We start from the raw sequence: 12939 nt of genomic DNA on the forward strand, positions 1-12939 counted from the left end.
GTCGGGTGGCACCTGGGCAGAGCAGAAGGAAGCTGGGGCACAGTTTGATAAGCCGTGGGGTTAGCTCAGACAGCACAATGGAGGGCACAGTCAAAGGAATCTGGGCTCTTTGAAAGCTGTGGGGAGCCATTAATGGTTCTCAGGAGCTCAGAGCCTGGAGAAGAGAAGACCTAGGCTCGAACCCTGCCCCAGAGAGCAGGGTGGGAAGCAGGCCTTGTGCTGTACAATGCTATGAGTCTTCTGTGGATCCACCAGCTGCACTTCAGAGTTGGCTTCTGGAGCAGGGACGGGCCTGGGCTCCAGGGAGGCTCCAGATGCCCCCTTAGGCCCAGGATTGCAAACCAAAAGTTGCTGAGTGTGTGTTACCCTCAGCCCTGCAGGACCTCGAGCCCCAGCAGCTGCTGCTTTTCGTGCAGTCCTTTGGTATCCCTGTATCCAGCATGAGCAAACTCCTCCAGTACCTGGACCAGGCAGTGGCCCATGATCCCCAGACCCTGGAGCAGAATATCATGGACAAGAGTAAGAACCAATAGTTCTCGTGACTCAGCAGATCCTGATACAACTCTCTGGGACCTGGCCGGTCTGCACCAAGGTTGGGAGGGGGCTGGAACATATGAGGTGAGAGTTTGGAGCAGGAAGGTGGGACTGGGCTGGGCAGGGGTGACAGGTTGAGAATGAGGGGACTGCCTCTCGGGTTGAGGATGAGGGGACTGTGGTCATTCTTTGTGCTTGTAGCTGTGAGACCCTTTGCTGAGGGACCTCCTGTCTGTGCTCTGAAGTCGCTTTCTAGAACTGTCGGATCATCATTGCGCCCCCACTCCAGTTTCTGCAGGATGGGAGCACATTTCCCTGTGTGAAGCTCTGTTGCTGTTTTGCAGATTACATGGCTCACTTGGTCGAGGTCCAGCATGAGAGAGGGGCATCTGGGGGCCAGACTTTTCATTCCCTGCTCACAGCCTCCCTGCCACCTCGGCGAGGTAACACCTGGGCCCATTCACCTGCGCCCATTCATGGCACATGCTGTTATGGGGCCATGCTGGTCTGGATCCCATCTCCTGTTGAAAGGCCTTGCTCCTTGCAAGCCTCCAGCCTGAGTGAGGCCTGGGTCCTTAGGATGCAGAATCCTCCTCAGGTCTGCCAGCTGGTCTTCTTAGGTGATGGTCCCTGGGCAAGACTAGCCTTGGTTTATGGTCCCCACTGGAAGCAGCCAGGAAGAGTTGCTATCTAATGCTTGTTTTCTCTTTCCTGAAGACAGCACAGAGACACCAAAACCTAAAAGCAGCCCAGAACAGCCTGCGGGCCAGGGCAGGATCCGGGCTGTGACTCAGGTGCGGGTGCTTGGCCCAGAGGACGACCTGGCCAGCATGTTCCTGCAGGTACTGCCACCTCTGTTATGGAACTGCCCTCTCCATAAGCAGGGCACCCCAAGGGCCATCCATTCCTCCTGCTCGAAAAGGGGGTTTACCCTAAAATGCCCCGTTCAAGTTGAGAGAGGTTTCCTCAGCCACCTTGGTTTTCTTCTCCAAGTTAAGTGACTGGCCGAGCTGCTTGATCTTTCTGTGCCTCAGTTTCCTCATCCATAAAATTATCAGTGACCTCTTCAGGTTGGTTGCAAAAACAGTTGAAGCGAGATATGTTCTGTGTTGAGAGCAGCACCTTCTGGTGGTTCTCAGAGATGCCTTGTCTCCCAACACTACCCTTGCTGCATGCCAGCCTAGCATGCCAGCCTCAGCCCAGTCTCTGTAGGACTGCCTCTACTCATCTCTTCCAGAATTATGGAAAATGAGCAGACAAGTCTCCGCTCATACACACGGCCCTCCGGGACTGGCCTGGCTCTGCTGACACCTTCCCTTACTTTGCTGGGGAATGACTCGTGCTGACCTTGCCCTCTGGAGCATGCAGTGCGATGGTTCTGGTGTGCAGATCTCATCTCTCAGTCTTGCCACCCCACAGAGAACCCCGAGTCACCCCTCTCGCAGCCCTGCAGCACCGCTTTTACTCGTTGCTGCTGGCTTTGCCCCTGAGAACATGTGTGTGCCCCTGTGCCCTCACCCCTCCTTACATGGGCCACTTGTGCAGAACATCTTCTTGCACACAGATCTGCACATTCGTGCCTTTCTCACTGCACACGTACCATTTCATAAATGAAGAAGCTGAGGTCCAAGGGCTGTGGGACTTACCCACAGACTCACCCCAGAGCAGGAATCCTGTGCAATCCCCTGCACCCACTTACTCCCTGAGGGGTTGTCCGTAGGCACTGGTCATGCAGGACATCTTCAGCTGCTCCTTCAGCTGAAGTCCCTGGGTCCCTGCCATGCCTGCAGCACAGGTCAGTCCACAAAAGGGTGGGGTTGTAGTGTGCAGGCCTCTCAGAGAGAAGACCTGGGCTCACCTCTGCCAAGTTCACCCCTGACTGTCCCCCTTGCTGTGCTCCAGGTCTTCCCTCTGAGCCCCGGCCCACGATGGCAGAGCTCCAGTGCCCGCCCTGTTGCCCTTGCACTGCAGCAGGCACTGGGCCAGGAACTGGCCAAAGCCCGTCAGGGGAATCCCGAGGTGCAGGGCGTTGCAGTGCGCCTCCTGCAGGCCATTGCCTCCTTGCTGAACTCCACGCACGGTGGGGCCTTGGTGATGGCCATGCAGCGGAACCATTTCCTTGCTTGCCCACTGATGCGCCTGCTCTGCCAGTACCAGGTGGGTGTGGGGGCACGGTGGGGGTGCATCTGCAGCAGACCCCCACATCTGGGGGTGGCCACAGAGATGGGGTTGATCCGTGCTGGATTGCAGGGTGGTACAGGCCTCATAGTCAGTTCCACTCCTGCAGCCATTTTCCCTGCCAGAGTGCAGGCCGTGCCACTGCTCTGTGCACACTTGCCTCTAAGTGAGTGTAGCCTTGTACCACGGTTGTCCCCACAGCGCTGTGTGCCCCAGGATACCACCTTCTCCTCGCTCTTCCTCAAAGTACTCATGCAGACCCTACAGTGGCTGGACGGCCCTGCAGTGGAGGGTGGGCCCCTGCAGGCCCAGCTCAAGCTCTTTGCCACCCAGTACTCAGCAAGACGCAGGATCAGTGACGGTGAGGGAGGGAGGGTTGGGAGGGGAGCTCCTGCCATCTGTCAGAATGGTGGCCTTGAAAGCACAGAGGGATCCGTTGGTACTTGGGTCTCTGCACCCTGGGTTGGCATGGATGTGCATGTGGTGAACATTTTGGCAGCTGGGGTTTGGGGAGACGCCTAGGAAAGAAAGTGCATGTGGGAACCAATGGGTCACTCCCTATCGGCAGTCGGGTACTCCCTGCACGTCAGGCTGATGGGTGATATGTGGGGTCAAGACCTGTCACCTGGACATTCTCCTCAGTGCGGAGTGGGTTTTTACACCTGGCGGAGGCCCTGACATTCCGTGGGGACCCGGAGGCAGTCAGCTCTACCATCCGGGCAGTCGTCACCACTCTCAAGTCTGGGGAGACGTGTGGTGTGGAACCAGAGCTCATTGGCAAAGGTACCTTGGAGGTGGTAGCACTGCAAAGGCCTTCTTCTCATAGATGCCCCCACCTAGGACCTTTGAAGGAAGAACTGTCCTAGGCAGCCCACACCCCAGCCCAGTAAGCAGCCCCATACGGGCTTCCAGCCCTCGCCTGGACTCTCCTTTTGGAGTGTTATACACTGGGCTCACACCCAGTGCTGCCCGAATAGCCCCATGGCCTGCCTTCCTCCCTGAGGAGGACCAGTGCTGGCACCACTGCTGGCCACTCCTGTCCAGGTGCCGGGGCATCACTGGCTACAGAGGTGGGGGTCCGTTTTCTGTTCTTGGGTAGTCTGCAGGCCTGCCCATCTCCATCCCCCAGCTCAGCAACACAGATGCCTTTCTGCCCTCTTCTAGTCCTCCAGGGTCTGATTGAGGTGAAGTCCCCTCACCTGGAGGAGCTGCTGACAGCACTCTTCACTACTACCTCTGCATTCCCGGCCTCCAGGCCCATCGTGGTGGTGAGCTCCCTGCTTCTGCAGGAGAAGGAACCCCCAGCCTCTGGGGAGCAGGATGCTAAAGTTTGCAGGTAAGCTGGCAAGGCAGTGGCCTAGTGCGCAGTCATGACTGGCTGTCTCTGAGCCCACCCTGCCTTCCTTTCAGCCCAGAGGCTGTGCGGCTTGGACCCTGCTCGGGGCTGCTTGTCGACTGGCTGGAGATGCTGGACCCAGAGGTGGTGGGCAGCTGCCCCGACCTGCAGCAGCGGCTCCTGTTCTCCCGGAGCAAGGTGGGCTGTGGACTTGCTGGCACAGGCCTTGGGTGGGGCTGGGTGCTGGGCACCTGCACGATGCTCAACATGGCTGCCAGCAGTCACTGGGGAAGGACAGCTCAATACTGGGGCAGGCATCTGGGAGCGTGGTTGGAGCTTTGTGGACCCAAAGGGTACAGGAGGCACCACAGTGAGCAGGGAGAGTAGAGCCTGGTACCCCTGATGAGACATTGGGTCCTCTGAATGTCGGAGCTCTGCAGGGAGGGGCCGCAAGTGCCCCCACTCTGTGGTGTCCCCACCTTGTCTCTCTGGGGATGATCGGAAAATGCCAGCCATGTCAACAGTGAGGAGCTGTTGTCCCTGCTGTGCTCTTGCCAGGTGCTTGTTGGTCTGCATTTCTGTGAGCAGGGGTCACTGTCTCGTTCCTAAATCTTACTATTTTTTTTTTTTTAAAGGTCTATTTATTTAATGCATACAAGAACCGGGCTACAGGCCTGAGGTGGTGGGGGGCGGGGTGAGAGGATTCACCAGAGACAGAGTGGGGAACAGAACAGGCAGACTGACTGAAATACACTGCTGAGGGGAGCAGCGGGCGAGCAGGAGAGGTCTGCTGCGCCATGTGGGTCACCTCCCTGGTCGGGGATAGAACTTGTGCTGCTGTGGCTGCAGGTGGCTTCATAGTGCTACGTCTTAATCCCTTGTGCCACCAGGGAGGCCTTCATTCCGAAATCTTAAATGCTGCTGTGGCCAGCGGCTGTCTTTGGAACATATTCCCAGGACTCTGAGAGTAGGAGCAGCTGTTTTTGCTTTCTTCTCTTGGCTTTGCTGTTGGGTTCCCCCATCTCTAGGAATTGGTTTCCCTCAGCCCACAGTCTGCTGAGCACCTGGCTGGGCCCACCTGGCATATGGGCAGAGTGCCAGGTCTCCCTCAAAACACCCCCTCCCCCTACTTTCTGCAGTTTGAGTAGGGAGTTGTCCTCTGACATGCTCCATAGAGGCCAGCTGGGTTCCCCAGTGGTGATCATCTAGGTTTCTTCCTCCTCCAGGGTAAAGGTCACCCCGGCCCCCAGGTGCCATCTTTCCGACCCTACCTCTTGGCCCTCCTCACTCACCAGTCCAACTGGTCCACCTTGCACCAGTGTATCCGCATCCTACTGGGCAGGAACCGGGAGCAGAGGTGAGCACACAGCCCAGCCCAGCCCCACCCCACCTCTCTGGGGGAGGAAGTAAATCTCATGACAGCTGTGGGCTCTGTTCAGGCAGCCAGCAGCATTGAAGACCGGGGCATCCCATCCATTACCCTTCCCCCAGCTTCCCCTGGTTCCTGGGGCTCACTGGGTGCTCACTGGGTGTCCTGCTGTGTACTCTTGCTCAGCCCTAAGGACACCTCCATTGACCAAGGCCCTCACTACACTGGCATGCTGGGAAGGGCACAGAACTCACTTGACCAGAGTGTCCCTGCTCTGGGTGACTACCAGGGCAGATGTCAGCTGAGGGAATGGTCCGTTTTCCTGGATTACATGAATGACTGTTGCTCATGCTGAGCTGCAAAGCTCTAAATGCTTCTCTTCATGGAGGGCTAGCCCAGAGGGTGGGTAAGGTGTGGGCACAGCAGGGCAGGGTGGTGCAAGTCTCCAGTGGCTGACCTGGACCCTTAGCCAGAGAAGTACTCCTGCCCTTTTTGTCACTGGGGAGCTGCTCGCCCTAGCTTCTCTGGTTTGTCATCCATCTCTGCCTGCTGTGCCCAGAAGCCGAGAGGCTATCGTGCTCCGTCAGAACTCTGCTTACTTCTAGGTTTGACCCTTCAGCCTCTCTGGACTTCCTCTGGGCCTGCATCCATGTTCCTCGGATCTGGCAGGGAAGGGACCAACGCACCCCTCAGGCAGGTTGGGAGTGTGCCGGCCCTGCAGGGTGGGGTGAGTGTGGCCAGCCCTTCCCTTCCAGGCTGACTACAGGCATCAATTGCAGAAGCGGCGGGAGGAACTGGTGCTGCGGGTCCAGGCTCCAGAGCTCACTGGCCTGGTGGAGCTGATGTTGGCAGAGGCAGAGGCCAGGAGCCAGGACACGGACACTGCCGCTTGCAGCCTCCTCCAGGCCCGGCTGCCTTTGCTGCTTAGTTGCTGCCGTGGAGACGACGAGAGTATCCGGAAGGTGACAGCACACCTGACAGGCTGCATCCAGCAGCGGGGAGACAGGTGAGTATGCAGGTACACACCCAGGAACCTTCACTTTGTTGCCTTGCTAATGTGATCAACAGACACCCCTCAAATGCACCCCAGAGGAAGAAGCCCTGGCCCTGGGGTTTGGCTCCTGTCTGCAGGAGGGGTGCCACCCGTGCCTCCTCCTGGAGCCCACTTCCCATCTCCCTGGGGTGCACAGCCAGTGGTGGGAGTAGCAGCTCTGCCGGCCCCACCACGCAGTCCCCAGCCTTCCACACCCTAGCGTGGTCTCTTCCAGTGTGCTGGGAAGGCACTGCCAAGACCTGCTCCTGCAACTCTACCTGCAGCGGCCCGAGCTCCGTGTGCCACTGCCTGAGGTCCTGCTGCATGGGGAGGGGGCCACGGGCAGCAGCGTCTGTAAGGTGAGAACTGATGAGGGAGGTGCTCGGTACCTTTCTGTGTTTTGCTTTTGCTTTTAAGATAGAAACCCAATGAGGGATAAAGAAAGTTTTTAAATTTAAAAATGAAACAGGTCTGGTGAGCAGCCACAGCATCTGGGCGGCCCTGTTCTCATGTTGCCTGAAGGCAGAGCCTCCCCACCATCCCGTTCCTCGCATTCAGCGTGTCACTGGCATTTAGTGTTGGTATTGTTTGTGTAGAAAGGTTGGCTTCAGATTACTGTGTTTGAGGTTGTCTGGGAACTTTAGCAACAACCTGTTTGACCTGCAGAAGCACCTAGAAATAATTGAGGGACAAATTTCTTTGAGTCGCTGCATAGCCACAGTAGTCCTTGGGGCTGGGGGCCTTGACATCAGAGACCCACACATGGCCCTGTTGAGCCTGACTGAACCCCTTCAGCAATAGACAGCACACTCAGTGTGTGGTGGGTGCTCCCCACTTCTCATAGCTGGACGGCCTTATTCACCGCTTCATCACCCTCCTCGCGGACACCAGTGACTCCCGGTCATCAGAGAACCGAGTAGCAGACGCCAACATGGCCTGTCGGAAGCTGGCTGTGGCCCACCCTATCCTGCTGCTCAGGTACACTTGCAGCCCCAGCTCTGTGCTCTGGGAGATTCCATGAAGCAGCCCTGGAGGCAAAGGGCCTACCTACCCCACACCCTTACAGGCCCTCCCCGGGATTAGTACTCCGATCATGTCTATGCTCCAGATGTTCCTGTAAGAACAGGGTCTTGGGCTCATGACTGACCTGTGGAGATGCAGAGCCCTGGACTGGGCAGCAGTAGCCTCATGGGAGAGGTTCTACTCTTCTAACCCAGCTAAGTCTTATGGGGGTGGGGGCCAGATCCCAGGAGAGAGTGGGTTAATGAGTCTCCATCTTGTAGACTCAGAACAGGAGGTAGAGGTTGTCAGAATTCTGGACCAGCAGCCTCAGCATCACCTGGAGCTGCTTAAAGGTGCAGCCCTGACCTATCAAATCAGATGGGTATTTGGGTAAGCTCCAGGATGATCTCCAAGACAGAGTTGAGAATTTCTTGTGGCATGAAGGTGTTGGCTCTGTGGAACTCCAGTGAGTACCCAGGGGTTCTCATCAAGTGCTTTTCTGCTGTCTCCAGGCACTTGCCCATGATCGCTGCACTCCTGCATGGCCGTACCCACCTCAACTTCCAGGAGTTTCGGCAGCAGAATCACCTGACCTTCTTCCTGCATGTGCTGGGTGTCCTGGAGCTACTGCAGCCGCAGGTGTTCCAGAGCGAGCACCAGGGGGCGCTGTGGGACTGTCTGCTGTCCTTCATCCGCCTGCTGGTGGTGCGTGCTTATCCCAGGGTCTAGTCCTCTGGAGGGAGAGCCAAGATCTCCACCCTCCTGATACCACAGCCAGGACCCCAAGCACAGGGACCCGCAGGTCTCTTCCACTCGGAAATCTCCTGTTTTGGTCTGCTGTCATAGCCAGGCCACATCTGAGCTTTCTTACCAGACATGGTGAGGATGTCTCCCTCTCTGCTGAGAGCTGGCTGCTGACTGAGGACAGACGTGGGATGTGGGACTTTCAGGGCCCCTGGGACCCTGCAGGACAGCAGAGTACTGGGCCAGCATCAGGGTGGGGCCAAACTACCATCTAGTAGTTTCTGAGTCCCACCCTGGGACCCAGCTGTCACCTTGGGAAGATGTGTCTGGGGGAACCCCACATACTTCAGAAATTGAACTCCAGCCTCTCGGAACTTCCATGCTGCTCCTTCTGTGGTTCTGTGTGCCTTTGCGGTCCCTGTTACCCATCTCGGCACATGCTTTTGTGGCATCCTCTTGTTAGCCCTGAGCTCACAAACGATAAGGGCATTTTGGACCTCTTTGAAACCCTTAGCACACTGCGTAGTGGCCAGCAGGTGGTCATTTTGTTGTCCACAGTTCCTTTGTGAGGTTCCAGGCTAGCCATATGGGGCAGAAGAGGGGACATGGGGATACTTGGGCATACTTGGGCTCTGAAGCACTGCATGCTTCTCATGCAGAACTACAGGAAGTCCTCCCGTCTTCTGGCTCCCTTCATCAGCAAGTTCGTGCAGTTCACTCACAAGTATATCACTTGCAACGCCCCTGCGGCTGTCTCCTTCCTGCAGAAGCACTCCGATGCACTCCAGTGAGTGTGTGTCAGTGCCAGGGTGTGGCATTCAGGGCCAGAGCTCCTGAGGCGAGGGTGGAGACCCAGAATGATGCTGTCTGGGACCCAGGGGCAGCAGGGGTGCCATGGGTATTGGATCTACACCAGGCTCTTGGGAAGCTGACTCCCACCTGAGCATCCTGGTCTCCCCACTCCCTTCCCTCTGCTGATTGCTTTCTCACAGAGACCTGTGCTCTCTCCCCAGTGACCTGTCCTTTGACAGCAGTGACCTGGTGATGTTGAAGTCCCTTCTTGCTGGGCTGAGCCTTCCCAGCAGGGATGGCAGGACCGACAGAGGCCTGGATGAGGAGGGCGAGGGTGAGTGGGGCCAGTTGGGTTTTGTGGGGAAGAGGTAGCAGATCAGGCTGTTCCCCGCAACATGACCAGCCCTCAGGACTGTTAGCTGTTCCTGTGGCATCCTTGGCCCTCAGGTCTGTAGCACATACATGATGCACTGACCTGTGTGGGGTCTCTCATGGTTGTGTGATGACATCATTTGTGTTGAAAGTGACTTGGCCATCCAGGGAAACACTCAGCAGCAGCTGGCACTTAGGTGCCTTTATTGAGCACTTGCTGTGTTCCGGGTATTTCTACTTTGCTCCAGACTGGTGGAGGGTCTCCAAAGCACAGTGTGGCGGGTGAGTAGAGGAGAAAACAACAGGCAAAGTTCAAGATAGAGGCCCCGAGCCTCCCAGGCAGTTCCTAGTGGGCTTTCTGTCTTCCTGCATTTGCTGAGTGCCCACTGTGCACCAGGCGCTGTGCTCAGCCCATCATGCATGCCTCTAGGGTTACTCAGCACAATTGGCCCTTGATTCTGGAGCCTGGGTGTTGAGTGTTTAGCCCACTCCTCCTGATGTACCTTTCAGGCCTCTCATGGATGGGCTGCTTCTGGGGTACACCAGCCTTGTTTCATCCCATGACACTGGCTTCCTGTCTTCCAGATGAGAGTTCGACTGGCTCCCTCCCTCTGGTCAGTGTCTCTCTGTTCACCCCTCTGACTGCAGCTGAGATGGCCCCCTACATGAAGAGGCTGTCCCGGGGCCAGACTGTTGAGGGTGAGTTTGGGAGCTTGATTCCCCCAAGCCAGGTCACCCCTGTGATGGGTGGTCAGCTTCCATTCTGTCCCTGTGGTACTCTGGGTCCTATGGAGGCGTCTGGAAGATAGCAGGCCTCTACTAGGCATGGGAGGGCCTGGGCTATTTGCCCTATGGGGGAGTTAGGCAGAGACGGTGTTAGAGGAAGAGGCAGGAGTGAGCTACTCTGCTGGTCAGTTGTACCAAACAGTTGGGAACACCTGTGGAAGCAGGGCCTAGTAGTGGCCAGGGGTCTGCAGGAGGGCTGAGATTTGGATGACCAGGTAGAATTGGGCTGTTGGGCTCACTCAGTGGTGCGCGGAGTGCTCCCAAGTGGCCGCCGAGGCCCATCCCCTCTCACTGAGATAAGTGTATGAGACTGGGCAGCTCCCTGGTAGAAGGGGTGAGACCGTAATTCCCAGTGAGGCTTCAGGGTGGCCCAGGGCAGTCCTCAGGGGAGCAGGGTGCAAGGGAACAAGCCTGATCCCTCAGGCTGACTAGAGAAACGTCCTGGGTGTGTCCCTCTAAGAGCCTCCCAGTTGCCCAGTGCCCGTGATTGGGACTCACTAGCCTGTAATATTGGGAAACCAGCAGAACTCCAGTGCTTTCCATCCTGAGGTGTTTGGGGACTCCTGGGCTTTACCAAGCACTAAGGACAATGTAGACTGTTCTAGGAGGTACTGCCTCCATGTTCTGATGGGCCACACTGCACCTGGATTGCTGATGGTACCAGTGATATTCTGGAATTCTGTCCCTGCCCAGCAGGTGTTAATGAGGGCAGCAACTGAGGTTCTCTGCACAGGTTTTGGCTCCAGGACTTGGCCCTCCTGCAATTGGTTATTTGGGGCACAGAAGTTTGCCCCCAAACCAGCAGCTGTGGTCTGGCCCTAATGTCTCCCTGCCTGTTGTAGATCTGCTGGAGGTTCTGAGCGACATAGATGAGATGTCCCGGCGGAGACCTGAGATCCTGGGCTTCTTCTCGGTGAGGGAGCGAGGGCTGTGGGGGCAGATGCCCATCCCCTGGCCCTGCCCATCCACTCTCTTGCTGGGCTTCACAGCCCTCTTCTTGTGAATGGAGAAACTGGACAGTGTTTCTCAGACTGCGGAGGAAAAGCCCATAAAGGGCTTTTGCAGAGAAGGGGTTGGAGGTAGACATTGGCCCAGGTGCTCACAGAGGAGTGGGAGGACAAAGCACGGCCACCCCTCTGCTCTGGGCTAAACCTGGACACACAAGTGCTTCCTACCACAGACTGGAGGTCCCAGAACAGTCCAGTGATGGGGGGTGGAGGCTTGGGGAATGGCCCAAGCTGGCCTTTGCCCTTGCCACCAACCCTATGTGTCACCAACCATATGCCCCAGCCAGAAGACTGGGGATTCAGCCCTGCGTGGGAATTTGCCCTAGTAACACCCCCACCCCACCTTGCAGACCAACCTGCAGCGCCTCATGAGCTCAGCCGAGGAGTCCTGCCGCAACCTGGCCTTCAACCTGGCCCTGCGCTCCATCCAAAACAATCCCAGGTAAGTCTTGTGGTGCCCGCTGCACCCAGCTTATGTCCTGAAGCTCTGTGGACTGAGGCCTGCTTGCTAGCCTACTGGGTGCCCTTGGCCAGGACTCCAGGCACGTCTGCTCGCCCTGGCCCCCTGGGTTTGGCCATCGGGCAGAGGTATCCAACTCATGTGTGCCTCTCAACAGCATCGCTGCCGACTTCTTGCCCACATTCATGTACTGCCTGGGTAGCCGGGACTTCGAAGTGGTGCAGACAGCCCTCCGGAACCTGCCAGAGTACACCCTTCTCTGCCAAGGTCAGCCCCCTCAGGTCCCCACTGCCCACTCCCAGGGAAACCCAGATTTCAGCCTCTGAGAGTTGCCGAGTGACTGCTGTTCTTGAGACCCCAGGTATGGTCACCACAGCCCCATCTCCTCCAACAGAGCACGCGGCGGTGTTGCTACACCGGGCCTTCCTGGTGGGCATGTACGGCCAGGTGGACACCAGCGCCCAGATCTCCGAGGCCCTGAGGGTCCTGCACATGGAAGCTGTGATGTGAGCCCTCATAGCCTGACTACGCACCAGCCCAATCCCTCAGCTGACCCACTTGGTCCCTGGGACAGCCCAGGAGGCTGTGGCCACTGGTGGTCTCCAAGAGGAGGGACGGGTGCCCAGTGACCTGAAGACTGGATGGGGAAGCACTCAGCCCATGACCAGTGGCTCTGAGTCAGTAGCTGGCATGGGGCATGCCCGTTTGTCACCCTGCTTGCAAAGTAACAGGTGACACATCCTGGCTAGGAATACTCATGTCCCGGATGTTGTGTTAAAGGACTGATCATAAATGAAAGTTTATCTTGACTGCCTGTGTGGTTTGCCTCCCAAGGTACTGGGAGTGAGTGGGGCCCTGGAGGTGGACACCTGTCCTGATGGGCATATGGGGAGTCCATGTGGAGCCGGCCTGTGCACGTGATCTCAGCCCCTCCTACTGTCCAGACTTCTCTCGGAAGCAAGAGAGGAAGGTATCCCTCTCCGGGCTCCCAGTTCTCTGCCTGTGAGGTTGAGCAGGAGCCATGAGGCCTGATTAGGTTCCCAAGGAAGTGAGGGGCAGGTTCTAGAGGGGGTTAGACTGCAGAACAGTCTCCCTCCCCCCACAAAGGGATGACAGGGCCCTGAAACCTCCACTATGAGCTTTGCACCTAGGCCTACCTCAGGGCGCTCATTAAAGCATGGTTGGCTCAAAACAATCCCATTCACAAAAGGAGTGGACAGTGAGTGTCCCCAAGGTTAAATTGGGGGTTCTGGTGTGAGGACTCTGCCTATGAACTTGTCATGGAACTACTGGCAGGGGCAGTGCCCCAGGAAGTTAATTAACCTC

The 12939-nt window shown here is 57.2% G+C and overlaps 1 protein-coding gene across 5 annotated transcripts in view; it reads left to right on the forward strand.

Moving 5' to 3' along the window:
• The window catches only part of INTS1 (integrator complex subunit 1), a 30888-nt gene extending 18339 nt beyond the window's left edge, over nucleotides 1-12549 (forward strand). For 3 of the 5 annotated variants that reach the window (XM_054693555.1, XM_054693557.1, XM_054693556.1), the window contains exons 28-48: nucleotides 373-519; nucleotides 879-977; nucleotides 1252-1376; nucleotides 2437-2691; nucleotides 2914-3073; nucleotides 3355-3495; nucleotides 3877-4048; nucleotides 4123-4246; nucleotides 5275-5405; nucleotides 6005-6110; nucleotides 6197-6423; nucleotides 6686-6809; nucleotides 7295-7428; nucleotides 7965-8157; nucleotides 8856-8983; nucleotides 9210-9322; nucleotides 9946-10059; nucleotides 10989-11059; nucleotides 11504-11595; nucleotides 11771-11880; nucleotides 12008-12549. In XM_054693555.1, coding sequence (XP_054549530.1) covers nucleotides 373-519; nucleotides 879-977; nucleotides 1252-1376; nucleotides 2437-2691; nucleotides 2914-3073; nucleotides 3355-3495; nucleotides 3877-4048; nucleotides 4123-4246; nucleotides 5275-5405; nucleotides 6005-6110; nucleotides 6197-6423; nucleotides 6686-6809; nucleotides 7295-7428; nucleotides 7965-8157; nucleotides 8856-8983; nucleotides 9210-9322; nucleotides 9946-10059; nucleotides 10989-11059; nucleotides 11504-11595; nucleotides 11771-11880; nucleotides 12008-12123 — 2882 coding nt within the window. In that variant the 3' untranslated portion in view covers nucleotides 12124-12549. Of the gene's footprint in view, nucleotides 1-372; nucleotides 520-878; nucleotides 978-1251; nucleotides 1377-2436; nucleotides 2692-2913; nucleotides 3074-3354; nucleotides 3496-3876; nucleotides 4049-4122; nucleotides 4247-5274; nucleotides 5406-6004; nucleotides 6115-6196; nucleotides 6424-6685; nucleotides 6810-7294; nucleotides 7429-7964; nucleotides 8158-8855; nucleotides 8984-9209; nucleotides 9323-9945; nucleotides 10060-10988; nucleotides 11060-11503; nucleotides 11596-11770; nucleotides 11881-12007 lie in introns of those variants that run through there. The other 2 variants (XM_037506722.2, XM_054693558.1) reach the window with 2 other exon arrangements.
• The last annotated feature ends 390 nt before the right edge of the window (nucleotides 12550-12939 follow it).

This window comes from Talpa occidentalis, unplaced genomic scaffold (assembly GCF_014898055.3).
Source record: "Talpa occidentalis isolate TD23 unplaced genomic scaffold, MPIMG_talOcc4v2.1 talOcc4.12, whole genome shotgun sequence".
Classification (NCBI taxonomy): Eukaryota; Metazoa; Chordata; class Mammalia; order Eulipotyphla; family Talpidae; genus Talpa; species Talpa occidentalis.